The sequence below is a fragment of the Salvia miltiorrhiza genome, chromosome 1 (genome assembly GCF_028751815.1).
Source record: "Salvia miltiorrhiza cultivar Shanhuang (shh) chromosome 1, IMPLAD_Smil_shh, whole genome shotgun sequence".
Lineage (NCBI taxonomy): Eukaryota > Viridiplantae > Streptophyta > Magnoliopsida > Lamiales > Lamiaceae > Salvia > Salvia miltiorrhiza.
In genome coordinates this window covers 73277235-73292319 of record NC_080387.1, presented here as the reverse complement: position 1 = coordinate 73292319, position 15085 = coordinate 73277235, and the positions used below count along the sequence as shown (strand labels likewise).

General features: G+C 33.5%; 2 protein-coding genes across 2 annotated transcripts; both read right to left on the bottom strand.

The window, feature by feature from the left end:
* Positions 1-704: 704 nt before the first annotated feature.
* Positions 705-6845, bottom strand: LOC131005920 (glucan endo-1,3-beta-glucosidase-like). The gene is made up of 3 exons (XM_057933041.1): positions 5574-6845; positions 2234-2507; positions 705-949 (listed from the first exon to the last, which is right to left on the bottom strand). Exons 1-3 carry the CDS (start codon positions 6621-6623, stop codon positions 921-923), a joined length of 1353 nt encoding a protein of 450 aa, XP_057789024.1. The 5' UTR covers positions 6624-6845; the 3' UTR covers positions 705-920.
* Positions 6846-9012: 2167 nt separating this feature from the next.
* LOC131005963 (uncharacterized) lies at positions 9013-12044 on the bottom strand. Its single transcript, XM_057933094.1, has 3 exons — positions 11275-12044; positions 10070-10286; positions 9013-9826 (listed from the first exon to the last, which is right to left on the bottom strand). The coding sequence occupies exons 1-3, from the start codon at positions 11485-11487 to the stop codon at positions 9348-9350; spliced, it is 909 nt and encodes a 302-aa protein (XP_057789077.1). The 5' UTR covers positions 11488-12044; the 3' UTR covers positions 9013-9347.
* Positions 12045-15085: the final 3041 nt, after the last annotated feature.

Here is a 15085-nt window from a genome sequence, read left to right as displayed (position 1 = left end):
CTCTGGGCTCAAAGCATGCACCCAATTAGATTTTTTTAGGCGATTTAAAAAAAAAATGCAGATTTGAATTTAATGTTTCTATATTTTTCACTTTTTTTATTTAATATAATGTTTGATTTTTAATTTAATGAATTTTAAGTTGTTAAATTTAATGTTAATTTTAATTAAAAACAACAATAAAATTAAATAGGAAATGAAGATAGAAATTAAAGAGTCAAGGGGTGGGTTTTCCCATTGTGGAGAGTGAGCTCTACATTATGGATGCTCTTAATCATAAACCAAATATTGTCTTACAAAAATAATTTTGATAATATACGACATAATTAATAGTGCAAAAAATAATTAAAATTTATTTAAAGCAATATTTACCCTCAAAAAATTGTTCTCTACAGGCAATTTGATGTCTGATAACACAAACTCTTGCACTAGCAATTTCATGAAAAAGATAATTACTTACAAATTCTTAAATTTCACCAAATTTTATCTGGGTAATTATTGAAATGTTAATTTACTCTGATTTTACTATCAATTAGAATTCAACTACCATTAGTAAAATCAATTAGAATTCAAACTAAATTTACCATTACTCAATTATGAAACGACATCATTTCAGCCAAATCGATTATCACACGAAAATAACCATGCATCAAATTAAATTAATAGCTCAATAATTATCACTCATTAGTTAATTAGTGAAGGCATACTAGCGGAAAAAATTTGGCAATACCCAATTAATCAAACTCATACCATACTTTCTACATAAATATTTCTCCCACTCATACAATATCTTTTTTCTTATTTTTTTAGGGGAAAGAGAGTGGAGAATGATACATAAATTACAAGATAAATAGAGAGGCCTAAACTAACAAATAAATGTTATTTTCCCTAATAAGAGAAAATTTCCTTTCCTGCTAATGGAATCAAGCGATGTATTTGCAAGGACCATTACCTGCAACAAACACATACCACACATCTTAGTAAAACAAATCATATTTTTGCAAAAATGAAAACCAAAATATGCTAACTATACATATCCAATGGGCTCGAGATTTTACATATTTTTGGGGAGTGTTTGGTTACTCAACATCAATTAAAGTGGCCCAACATTAATCGATATCGAACTGGTATGACTTCTCATTAATTTTGTTATGGGAGAGACCAATACTCATAAAGTAAGATTAATTCTACGTGGCACTATCCAAGACTAAGCAAGTACCGAGCCCGAGCCCGCCCAATCGAACAATATATCAAGAAACTAAGGGGGTATTTAGCTAAGCTTATAAGAGGGCGTTTATTTTGGATGACTAACAAGATGCATGATTAAATATTTTTATTCTAAAAAATAGAATTATTTCAATCTTACACTTGCAATGGGATAAGAATCAAACAAAATTAGCTTAAATGATAAAAGTAATCAAGGGTCTTGGACTCTTGGGATAAATTAAAGTTCTAATCCATCAAAGTAAACACGGGATTAGCCTTACTATTTTTTATCTAACAAGTGTTTGGGTAACTGAGATTATAAGCTAAAAAGACAATCGTGAATTAGAGAGACAAAATCGATAAAATATAAAATTGAAAAAGTTAGTGAAAAATAACAAATTACAATACTGTTATTTTTGTAAAATTATTACTACTACTAATAAAATCATGAAAAATAAATTGGAGTTAAAGAACTTATTTTTAGGGAGGTTATTAACTATTTTAAAAACCATATAACATTTTCTAAATCAAGTCTAATCCACAAAACTGAGTAGATTATGCAACCTCCCGTTTACATGATAAATTTATAATTCAAATATTATATTCATCCTTATGTTAAGAAAACTATAATAGCAATAGTTATAATACACTCCCTCCGTCCCACTTATAATGACACATTCGTTTTGGGCACATAGATTAAAAATAAGGTGTTAAGAGTGTAAACTGAATTTCCTCAAAAAAAAAAGTGTAAATTGGGTAGAGACCGCTTATTTAATATGTATAAAGTGAGTAGGGACCACAAACTATTTTTAGAATGTACCATTAGAAATGTGATAAATTAAAAAGGAAATTACGCCATTATAAGTGGGATGGATGGAGAATAATATCTTCACTTACTATGTGAGACTTTTTTCAAATGACAGAAATTAATCAGTAGTAAAATGAAAACTAAACCAAATTATCCTTGTCATGAACTAGATTACTATGTTAATGATCAAAACATTTGGAGGAAAGGAGTAGAGAAACATACTTGGATCAGTAGTGGTAATGACAGCAGAGTCAGAGAAAACACAGTTGAAGTCGTGACGGCCTTCTTTCTGATAGAAAGAGTTCATGACGAAAGCCGCGTGAGCCCTCACGTTGTTCGGGTTGAAGCAAGCGCCGCCTGCCTGAATAGGGCTGCAGTCCACACCTTGGCTGCACACATAGTCTATGTCCGCCTGCAACTGGGCGTCGGTCGCCTCCGGCCTCGGCACGCACCACTTCTTCCCGCCTTGGGTCGACGGCGACGTTTTTGGAGCTGGCTGCACATTTAAGTACCACTTTCAGAAACACGTAGTTTTGTATCATTCCAGACATCCAAACAGTGAAGATAGTAGGATTCAAACTCAAGAAAAAAGAAATCTTTCTTAAAGTTTCAATTTTTTGTGTTTTCAGTTAGATTTGCAGTTGTTGATTATACCCAATTATGGTATATAATTACTTTCTAGTTTTAAGTTTTCAAATTTTTAGTTAATAATTTTATTATTAAGGTTTATTATTTTTTATTTAAGATTTAATAGTATTTGTTAATAGTATATATTAATCTTTATTCCAATAATGGTTAATACTGATATAGGAAAATAAATGCTAAACAATTCGTGCATATTGGATTGTTATCGGGTTGTACGAAAACAACACAAATCCGGCACGAACATAACACGAAATTATTGAATCAACACGATAAGGACACAAACACAATAAGATTAGACGATAACCTATTAATTTCGTGGACACATAAACTTAGCTAGTAGATCTCGAAAGTATCAATCGCAAACATATATGATACTTCTTCCATCAACGAAAATTTTGCTACAATTTTCTCTTATGTCCGTCCATAAAAAAAATAGTCATTTCCATTTATAGTATTAAGGTCCACATAATTCCACTCACATTTAACGTGTGACTCTTACTTCACTCAGAACTCCACTTACATTTTATTAAAACTTGTGTCGTCGATAATGTGACAATTTTTTTAATAAACGGAAGCAATATAATTAATCAAAAATCTAATTTATTTTGTTGGAATGCCATGGAGAAATTAATGATTAAATTATGTAAGAGAAAGCCAAGGAAATAATCTTGAATAAAAAATATTATGCAGCAAAACAAATGGCGTTTGGTAATTCGAAAGGTGAAAGGTGAAAGGTGAAAGAGAGAAGAATAAAGCATAACGGGAAAAAAAAAATAAGATTATTGAATCAACAAGATAACAATTCGTGCATATTGGATTGTTATCGGGTTGTACGAAAACAACACAAATCCGGCACGAACATAACACGAAATTATTGAATCAACACGATAAGGACACAAACACAATAAGATTAGACGATAACCTATTAATTTCGTGGACACATAAACTTAGCTAGTAGATCTCGAAAGTATCAATCGCAAACATATATGATACTTCTTCCATCAACGAAAATTTTGCTACAATTTTCTCTTATGTCCGTCCATAAAAAAAATAGTCATTTCCATTTATAGTATTAAGGTCCACATAATTCCACTCACATTTAACGTGTGACTCTTACTTCACTCAGAACTCCACTTACATTTTATTAAAACTTGTGTCGTCGATAATGTGACAATTTTTTTAATAAACGGAAGCAATATAATTAATCAAAAATCTAATTTATTTTGTTGGAATGCCATGGAGAAATTAATGATTAAATTATGTAAGAGAAAGCCAAGGAAATAATCTTGAATAAAAAATATTATGCAGCAAAACAAATGGCGTTTGGTAATTCGAAAGGTGAAAGGTGAAAGGTGAAAGAGAGAAGAATAAAGCATAACGGGAAAAAAAAATAAGATTATTGAATCAACAAGATAACAATTCGTGCATATTGGATTGTTATCGGGTTGTACGAAAACAACACAAATCCGGCACGAACATAACACGAAATTATTGAATCAACACGATAAGGACACAAACACAATAAGATTAGACGATAACCTATTAATTTCGTGGACACATAAACTTAGCTAGTAGATCTCGAAAGTATCAATCGCAAACATATATGATACTTCTTCCATCAACGAAAATTTTGCTACAATTTTCTCTTATGTCCGTCCATAAAAAAAATAGTCATTTCCATTTATAGTATTAAGGTCCACATAATTCCACTCACATTTAACGTGTGACTCTTACTTCACTCAGAACTCCACTTACATTTTATTAAAACTTGTGTCGTCGATAATGTGACAATTTTTTTAATAAACGGAAGCAATATAATTAATCAAAAATCTAATTTATTTTGTTGGAATGCCATGGAGAAATTAATGATTAAATTATGTAAGAGAAAGCCAAGGAAATAATCTTGAATAAAAAATATTATGCAGCAAAACAAATGGCGTTTGGTAATTCGAAAGGTGAAAGGTGAAAGAGAGAAGAATAAAGCATAACGGGAAAAAAAAATGACACGATTCAAAGCTAAAAAGAAAACAAAGAATCGACAGCTCACATGCTGATAAGCATCTCGATTTTTGGATTCATCACTACCATAATATAATACACATATTTTAATTTGATATAATACAAACTTAGTTTGACAAAATCTTCAATTTAGAAGACCGTTAGTCAAATTTAAATATTTCATCTATGAAATTGAAACCAATCCTATTCCACCTACTACGACATTAAACTAATCCTAACTAAATTAAGTCATCAGTTCTATAAGCTATATATATAATCCTTATAAACGTATCATCTATATTTAGATTCACCATGAATCAAATCCATATGCACATCACAATCAAACACTACTTATATTATAATTATGATTAACAAATTCTAATTATAGATTAATATACTCTCAAGAGAAGATTGATGGTCTTACTTAAGTTTAATCATGATGGTCTTATAAACTAATGATTTATGAATAATAGAATTTATAAAGTGAGGAGAATCTATACAATATTTCACAATTTTATGTGTGCTATCGTGTCACACTCTTATAAATTTATTATAATATTATAAAATACACTTAATTGATATTTCAAAAATTAAAACTTTAAAAAATTACACTACCTCAACTTTGGATTCATCAACATTTAACTAATTAAAGTGAAATTAAATAATAATAAATAATTATATGTCTTAATTCATCAATGAATAGTAATCATAAAATTAAATTAAGCATACCAAATTAAAATTGTAGAAAAAATATATTAAAAAAATCAAAAAAATTGAAAGTAGGACACCAATGTTGATCAATTAAATCGGAATAAATCATAAAGTTAATATATTTATTAATTATAAAAAATTAAAAAAATATTTTTTCCTACTATTTCGAGCTAAAGTGGAAAAAAAAAAAGTAAGCAGAAACGATTACCTTAACCGGAGCAGAAGCGTCGGCCCGCAGCACACCAGCATCATAAACCTGCGTGAAATCGGGCCGAAAAAGCCCGAAATTCCTCTCCGACGCCGGCCCGCTCTTCTGGTTCTCATTGAACAGCGCAAACAGATACACATCAAACCTCTTCCTCGGCATCAATGGCGTTCCCTTCCCGGCATTATACTTCCTCACCAGCGCGCCATTATACGCGGCGGCGTTCGCCACGGTGGTCCGCGGCAGCTCGAATTCGTCCCCGGCGGCGGCCCAGCCGGTCTCCCCCACCGCGATCTCGACATCCTTGTACCCTAATTTCATCATCGAGACGTAGACGGCGTCCATGAGCATGTCGAACATGTTTCCGTAGGTGCGCTTGGTGAATTTGTCGAATGTGCCTTTATTAGGTTTGAAGAGGGCGAAATCGGCGTTTTGGGGGCTGTAGCCGAAGTAGGGGTAGGGGTTGACCATGAAGGGGGTTTTGGCGTCGCGGTGGAACTGGAGGAGGGGGGCGAGCACCCCCTCGGCCCAGCCGGGGCGGAATCGGGCGAGGCTGGGGGGCGAGGAGGATTCGAGGATGCCGAGGGAGTGGGCGGTGGTGACTTTGATGGAGGTGAGGTTGGATTGTTTGAGGGCGGAGTGGAGGGAGCGCATGGCGGCGACGAGGGCGTCGACGAGGGGCTGGGGCCCCCAGTGGAGGACCTCGGTGCCGACGAGGATGTAGTTGATGGCGGTTTGGGGGTGGAAGGGGGCGATGTGGGAGGCGACCCAGGAGCGGGCGTAGGAGGGGGCGGTGAGGGCGGGGATCTCGCCGTTGGGGACGGTGACGGCGACGAGGATGCCGGTGCCGGCGAAGGCGCGGAGGATGTCGGGGTTGGTGTCGAAGATTTTGACGCGGTCGATGGTGGTTTTGTCCTTGAGGAACTGGGCGACCTGCGCCGGAGGGGGGAGGTTGTCGCCGAGGGTGCCGTAGTTGACGCCGATGGCGGAGGCGGCGGAGAGGAGGGCGAGGAGGGGGAGGAGGCGGAGGAGGAGGGGGCTGGGGGGGGCCATTGGGGAAGAAGGTGAAGCTGAGATGTGTGTGGTGAGGTGGAATTTGGAGAAGGGCTGCGGCTTTTTTTAACTGTGAAGTGAAATTGAGATTTTTATTGGATTTGTTGAAATTTAATGAAAAATTATGGGTGTGAAGAGAAAAACGCGTAGTGGGAAATGGGAATGAGATGTGTAATAATTAATGAGATTTTGTAGTAAGATTGGTTGTAAGATTGCTGAATGTAGACGTCATGCTGTCTTCGAGAATATTAATTCTGTGGGAGATGCTTTAGTCACGGTTTGAGATTTTCTCATAATAATAATAATAATAATAATAATACTAATACTTTCTCGATTCCATTAAAAATGACTTCTATTTTATTTTGAATCATTTTATTATAAGTGGTTTATTTTTCCTAATAGAAAACTTAACCCTTTAAAAAGTGAAGGTTCCACCATTTTTAATCAATTTACACTTTATTCTTAATTTTGTGTCGAAAGCTGATTTCACTATTGACATGTCGGTTATTTAGCTGATTTCACTATTGACATGTCGGTTGTAGCTAGATTTGAATCGTGGAACAGGTGCAGCAGTTCTGTAGATCACTTTCCAGATTGTAATTTCATTAAATAATGTAAAGTTTTTTTTTGTTTTTTTAATTCATAAAAAATTTGATACGGTACAAATGTTAACAAAATAATATTAAAATTATGTCTGAAGTAAGAGTTTCAATTTGAATATTAGTGAAATTATATAGAACGAGGGAGTAATAAATTAAAGCTCACAAATTTAGTTTTATACGTTGATTTTGAGATACAATATATCGTAAATATATTAAATAAATTAATAAAATTATACGTTAGTATAGATTAAATCAATAATCAAATAAATAAAAATACCAATTTAAACAATAGGAGTATTAGTACGACTTAATTCGATAACTTTTATATAAAAAAAAAAAACAGTTTTAATACCTCAACTTTATCGATTGAATTATATCTCCTCAACTTATGTTATTCTTGAATATGATCTCAAAATGATTAATTTACTCGTAAATTCTTTTAATAAAATAAGGGTGCAAAAGCAAAAGTGTGACATTATTATTGAAAAAACGCGGTGACAAACGTCAACATTAAGTGAAGGAAACGTGTCGAGAAATAGGAAGGAAGTGTCAAAATTTGGATGAAAATGATTTGTGGGAAGGGACAAAGATGGAGTGAGGTCAACATTCAACAAAGTAGGCCATACATTAGATTCTCATCCTATGAAAACTTCACACACAATGCCACAACACAAAACTATAGATAAACAAGATTAGGTAGTTTATATGTCGGCGACCTTTATCACACTTTCTTTGTGGGGTGGGGGAGGATCGACATTGTAATAAATTCAAGTGAAAATACCATTTTACTCCCTCCGTCCCACTGTATCTCAGACTCTTTCTATTTTGAGCGTCCCACTGTAAGTGAGACCTTTCCTTTTTGAGTAAAAACTTTTTCCTTTAAACACCTTTTTCACTTTTTCACCTACACACAAAATACATATTTCTTAATTCTCGTGCCCAAAAAAAAGGTCTCACTTACAATGGAACGGAGGGAGTATACTCTAATACAAATATGATATACGATACGGATTTAGACGCTATAATAATTAATAAAGTTGTTTCTTTTTTTTTGTTTCTTTTTTTTAGAATTTTTTTCAAATGTCATTTTTTTGAATAAAGTGTCGTTTTAAAGTCCAAGTGATATTTGCAGCTGTCACCGTGTTATTTCCGACCGTCTCCATGTCAATTTCTTACGTCCATGTAGAAAAAAATCGATGGCCGAATAAATTTAAGATAAAAATAAAAAATTATAAATAGTATGGTAAACTTAGAAAAAAATAGGTGCAATTTTCAAATTCGAGAATAGGTTAAGCCAACAAGGCTCGAACTTGGAGTGGCAAATCAGCTTTCAAAATCCGATCATCATGACACATACATAAAAGTAGCGACATTAAAAGAACCAGCCCATCAGATTTCGAGCTAACTTTATCGAGTTATCGGGTTATTACTCCAAAAGAAAATAGGCTAAATCAAGGAAGACGATGCGGAAAAGAAACTAGGCCAAGTGAAATGAAACGAATAATATTTAGAAAAGGGTCTCCTTTTATAGACAGATAGATGCTTAACTACATAGATTTATTCTTGTTACCTACATGAAGGAGTGACATCTCACTTTTCTCGACTTTTTTATTACTTTAAAGGAGAACCAGAAAAACTCCACATCAATGCTGCGTGTAGAAGTTCATTTCAATTAGACCTCAACATCAAATATTCAAGACAGAGACACCACAAAAGTTTCATTACACAATCAAAAAGGTGAGCCTTGGTCTGATTCTAAATAAAATAAAATAAATCCAAGAATATAAAAAATAAGCACAACAAATCTCATTAATAGAATAAAAGATTTGAGTTTTGTAGCTTGCTAGTTGCTACAAATAGATGACAAAAGAAACAGTATTAAAATTCCCGCAGTGACAAAAAAGCAACAACTCTCTGTATTGACAATTGGCCCGCAGTTGGTTGATGAACCCCATATTACAAAAACCTTAAAACTTTGTCAAAAATCAAATGAATTTGTGGAAGAACATAAGAGTGATGATGATGCAAACTTGCTATATAAGAATTTATTTGTATAACGTCGTCCGCCACAAAATTCTATAAAATCATTTTGCCCGTTGAGAGGTTTATTTGCACGCTTCTCCTAGTTGAAAGATGCGTACCTTCGCCTCTCGGCTTTCACCCTCCTATCGCGGTTGTAGGGCTTGAGGGCTCGCTCGACTTCAATCTCTGAGAGAAGTAAGGAATGAAGTCTCTTAAGATGTCCAGCGCATTTCTTGTGATCGACAGGAGCCGTGGTGCTTGAGTTGTGTTCAGAAGAATCGAATTTCCTTTGATGCGGAGACTGCCACTTAGCTTGCAAATAAGCAAGAGATCGCCATGGAGGGAGAGGCATTGAGTTCTGTTTCAGAGAAGATCTGGCGGCTTCGACCATTACTTGGAGAAACTGTTTAAGCTTAGTGAAAGAGCCCACGTAGATAACTGGAAGAGAATTGAGTATCCTATCGTAGGAGTCGACAGCTCTCGCGATCTCAAATTGGCTCCTGAAGTCGATATCAACAATCACGCGTTCAGTAACTCCTGTATCATTATACCGGATGACATCAATGTACTCGTGATCACCTGCAGGCAATGAAAACTTGTATCGTATCAGAACACATGAGAACTCATATTACTAATTTGTAGCATAATGCTTCTCAGGTGAAAGAGTTGGGAGAAATCCCCATTCATAACACTCGTGCATCGACTAAAAATAGAACGGAGGAAAAATATACCACGATTCTTGAAGGAAATTAGCAATTAAGCTGCTTGATGGCATATTACAGATGCAAAATCAAACTCAAGAGACAGAAAGGAGGTTATTACCTCCTGGAACCTTATCACTCCCTTGCCACCTGGATGTGCACAACCCCGCATCATAACCCGACATCCTCAGCAGTTTTACTAGGGAGAACCGGATGCAGCTGGCTTTGCACGGACCTGAGCTCGCAGCATGGAGGTCTCTTTCATTAATTGAAAGCGCGAGGGAATTCACCACCGACAGCAAGTCGTTTTCATATTGATCCATCACCAACTTGAAATACTGAGGAAGCAAAAACAACTAGTTCATATAGGTAAACGAATAACTATGCAAAAAGTTGGACAAAATAATGGCAACAGAAGAATTTAAATTGGTATTTACAAAGAAGAAACGTGCCCAAGAAAAAACATACATTTATCACATGGGACTGAAAACTATCACAGGTTCTCCATAAATTATTACTTATATTTTTGACAAAGATTGGGGTTGAAAGAAATTGTTGCTTAAGTGATAGTAATAGATTTGAAGGCTTAGCTTTCATATACATATGGATTCTTCACGCATAAACCACATGCTTAAAATCAATATGTAAAAAACATTTGAGTAATGTAAATGTGACTGACCATCATGGATCCCCAAAGAAGATAAAAGTAATGAAATTTGAGCTATTCCTCAACTCTAATTTAATGATATGTTAAAACGACTGCCACAGGAAACAGCAGAAGTTTACAGGCGAACAATTCAGGAAACAATCAAGATTTATTATACTCACTGTGCTAAATTCCTTTTATATCCAATTTCCTTTTCAACACCAACAATCTATAATCTATATTCATGATAAAACGTGAACATAAAGTCAGTGTGCAAAAGCACCAAATTTACCTTAAATCCAGGCATACTGTAGTAAAGATCCACCTAATTCCAGCTACAGGTCATTTATTACCCTATCCATAAATCCAATTACTATCACCAAAACAATGAGCCACTCTAGCATGCCCATAATTCAGCTAGAAAATTATACTACTAGAATTGAATTCACAATACCTCAAAAAAAAAAAAAAAAAACAGAATTGAATTTACAAAAGCGACAGCTCGATTTCAATTTTCAAGTACACTATTCATCAAGACATTTAACCTGTCAATTGTTTCCTTCAAAATCATTTCCTTAACCAACACACACATGCACACCTCTAAGCATATGTACACACACAGATATATATATATATATATATATATATATATATATATATAGAGAGAGAGAGAGACTAACGGAGATTTTGTCAGCGAGCTGAAGGAGATCAGAGAGGCTGGAGTCGCTGTCGCTGCTGTACCGAGAATCAGCGCCACAACTATTCCCATTCTCGAGGAAATCATTAACCATGAGCGCCAAATCATGCTCGCTCTCATGGCTCACTCCACCTCCTCCATTCGACTGCCTCGCCCACAACTCATCGGACGACGACCTATAAACCTTGCAGTTCATTCCAGCACCAACCACCGACCACCAACGCCAATACTCTTCTACCAAATTCGAATCTTCTTTTCCTCTCAAACCTCCATCGTCTTTACACGAAACAAATCAAATTTGATCCAAAAAAAGAAAAACAACGAAAAAAAAATATAGAAACAGGAAAAAAAAATTCCTACAAAATTTCCTGCGACACAAAAAAAAACAATTCACAAAAAAAATACAGAGGAAACGAAACGAAGAAGGCAAATTCGAATCCTGATTGAACGGCAGCTACGTGTCAATCGAATTCGAAATTTCTGAATTTTGTAAATCTGTAAAACAATTGCACCATTTGTGTCCCTAAACGAAACCTAAATCAGCAGATTAATGAGCTCGGATTTGTTGTTGAAACACCGCTCCCCAATCCAGAAACGGATAATGAATAGAAATGAATCATCCTATAGATACATACATATATATATATAAGAATGAAAATAATCGCAATAAAATAAAATAAAATAGGAGAGGGAGAAGAGAGAGAAGAGATTTAGGTGGAAAGAGAAGAGAAGGAAGACGAAGAAGGCAACTGGCAGGCGGAGTTGATGATGACAGATATACATATCTGTATGAGATGTGAAATGACGGAAAAGGACAGCACGATATGTTTCGTGATGGGCAAGTTAAACTGCTCACGAGAAATTTGTGACGAGAGAAATCGGTGAATGCTTAAACACGCCACGACATATATGCTACATTAAATTAATTATAGTTTATAATCTTAATTTGAAGCAAATTTTAATTTATAATCTTGACTAGCATTTGCAAGATTGCACGCGAAAATATTTTTAATTTTTATATTTATATAAAATTAATACTAATTCAATTAAGTATTATATTTATAAATATAATAAAAAATTAATTTTATAATTTTTACGTTTTAAATCAAATATTTTCATAAGATATATCATATTAAAGCTCTTATCGTGATTTTTAATTTGATATTCATATTAAATATTTTGTAATTAATCGAATTTCACAATTTTGGAAAGAAATATAACAACAAATAAGAAGTTAAAGAAAATGTAAATAAGACGCATCTCTTTGTGCATTTGTTTATCGTAATAATATAAATATTCTCACAAAATTAGTTAGAATTTAGCTAGCTTTATTATTATTTTTTAAATTAAAACTAGAAAAATATTTAAATATAATCAAATAAGTTATTCGTACGTTGACGGAACCTTTACACCACACAAAGGTGGAAAAATTACTTGCATGCAGCTGATACTGCTACACCACATAAAAGATGGGAAATCTACATGCACGACATGTGAGATTGAATTCAAAATCTCTTACGAAAAAAGTGAGTGCTTCAATTTTGTCACTTAGATTGGGGTCGACAGAATTTAGCTTTATTGGTAATATTTATCTCATTTTGCCTCATAATTGATCTATACAAACACATAATCGAGTTTGTGGAGTGAATGTGGTCGGTAAAACGGCCCACGTTCATTAATTGCCGTGTATTTATCCTTTGGCAAATGGCAGCTATATATGATCTTAAAATGGATGCGTCAGTTTTAAATTGATATCTTTTGAATTTTCATAATAAAATATGATATAAACTAACTCGTGAAATGCAAAATTTGGCCAAGTTAAGATATCATTTACTCCACAAACTGAATAATGAGACGTGTCCAATTCAATTTATGAGCACAATAAATTGTCGATAATATTTTATATTAGAAAAAAAAAAGTGTGTTAAAGTATTTAACTAGTCAAGATTCGTTATAAGTATCAAGATTCGGATTGAGCACTGCTAAACATTAATAAAATTAAAATGTTATTCAATATGAATTTGAATTTAGCTGATTTTGATTTGTTTGATGATTGTATGTTTTATATATATAGGTGCTGAATATCAATTTGAGTATTGTTATTTTATTAATTACTGTTGATAGTTTCTGGATTAATTTTAGGTTATAATACCCTCGTATTACAATTGAAGCATTATTACAATTGCTTCAATTGTTTATGATTTATAAATAATCCAAAAGGTGTATTCAGGGGTAAAATGGACCACGTACAAATGTGGATCACTCATTGGCTGAATTTTCTTTTTAGTTTTTTATGATTATTAAAAGTCTCAATTATTTGACCACAGCTTGAATCGCCTTTTTGCTAAAGTATATGTACAATAATGATTGTCACAACAAAATGTTAAAAAGTATACATTAATGATGGACATCAATCAACTTTAGATGGCTCAATATTTCAAAAGTTCAAACACTGCTCCCTCCTTTATTTCAACATTTTCATTGGGCTTAAATAAGAAAGAGAAATAAATATATTCACGAATCTTAGTTAATATTATACTCTAGTAACTTCATATATATTACAATATATTCACGAATCTTAGTTAATAATGAAAATATATTACAATAAATTGACCAAATTACAAAAAATATTTATTATATAATCAAATAACTTCTTACAAAAAATAATCCTAGTGTTACATAAATAGTACGTATTTTTAGGCTGAATATATAATCCACACTAAACTTTGACATCATTATAACTTTTTAGTCTAAATTTATGATTATTATATAAATAGCACGTACTTATCTATGTTGTTCAACTTATAGCCCGTTCAAAATTTTCAACCACTCTTCAAATCAAAACTACAAATATATTGAACTCAAATAGCCAAAATTAAGTTGGATGATCAAAGATAAGCTGGTCAAGTGTCTAGATGTATAGAACTCAATCGAATGATCAATTTCACTTGGTTGAAATTTTTCACTCGGGCTACAAACTAAACAAAAGAGATAAGTACGGGCTATTTTTATAATAATAGTAAGCTCAGGCTAAAAAATAATCATGAGATCAAAGTTAAGGCTATTTTTAAAGAATAACCCAACAACAAAAAGATAGGAAACTAAACATACAAAAGCATTTTGAGTGGAAACATACATAAAACAGAATTATTGAAATGGAGTATAAATGCACATGCATATGCAACCTAATAGTATGAAAGACTAACATAGACAGAATATAGCAATGTCCAGCTCGAGCATCTAAACACGACCTAATTATTGGTTTAAACCAAATACTAATCATAGACGTATGATGATATATGCCTAAAGTCGTCGACCATGTATTTCTTTAGAGTTGTCACATATTCTCAGAATTTTATTACAAATTGTCAGGTACATAAAAAATGTGTCATAAATCTATATTTTTTTTAATAAACACTCTTAACCCTGACATGTGTCTACAAGAATGCATATAAGATTTTAATTTAAGGAAGCAACTCTCCTAGAACACATGCTACATGTTAGGAGTTAGACACATCCAGATAGTCAGGAAGGCAGATTCAACATATATATATATATATACATGTGTGTGTGTGTGTGTGTGATTTTTAGCAGACCTCTAAGTTTAGGGACAGCTAAAAAATGAAAAGGTATTATTACCCTCAAAAGGTATTTAGTTAACTAAGACAAAAGCAACAAACTGCAAATATATAACACCAATTTAGGAGCACTCCAGTTCAGCATGTCTAGGAATCTCAACTGCCATAATCATTGGTTGAGATAAAAACCTTAACAACAAAACACAACACACACAA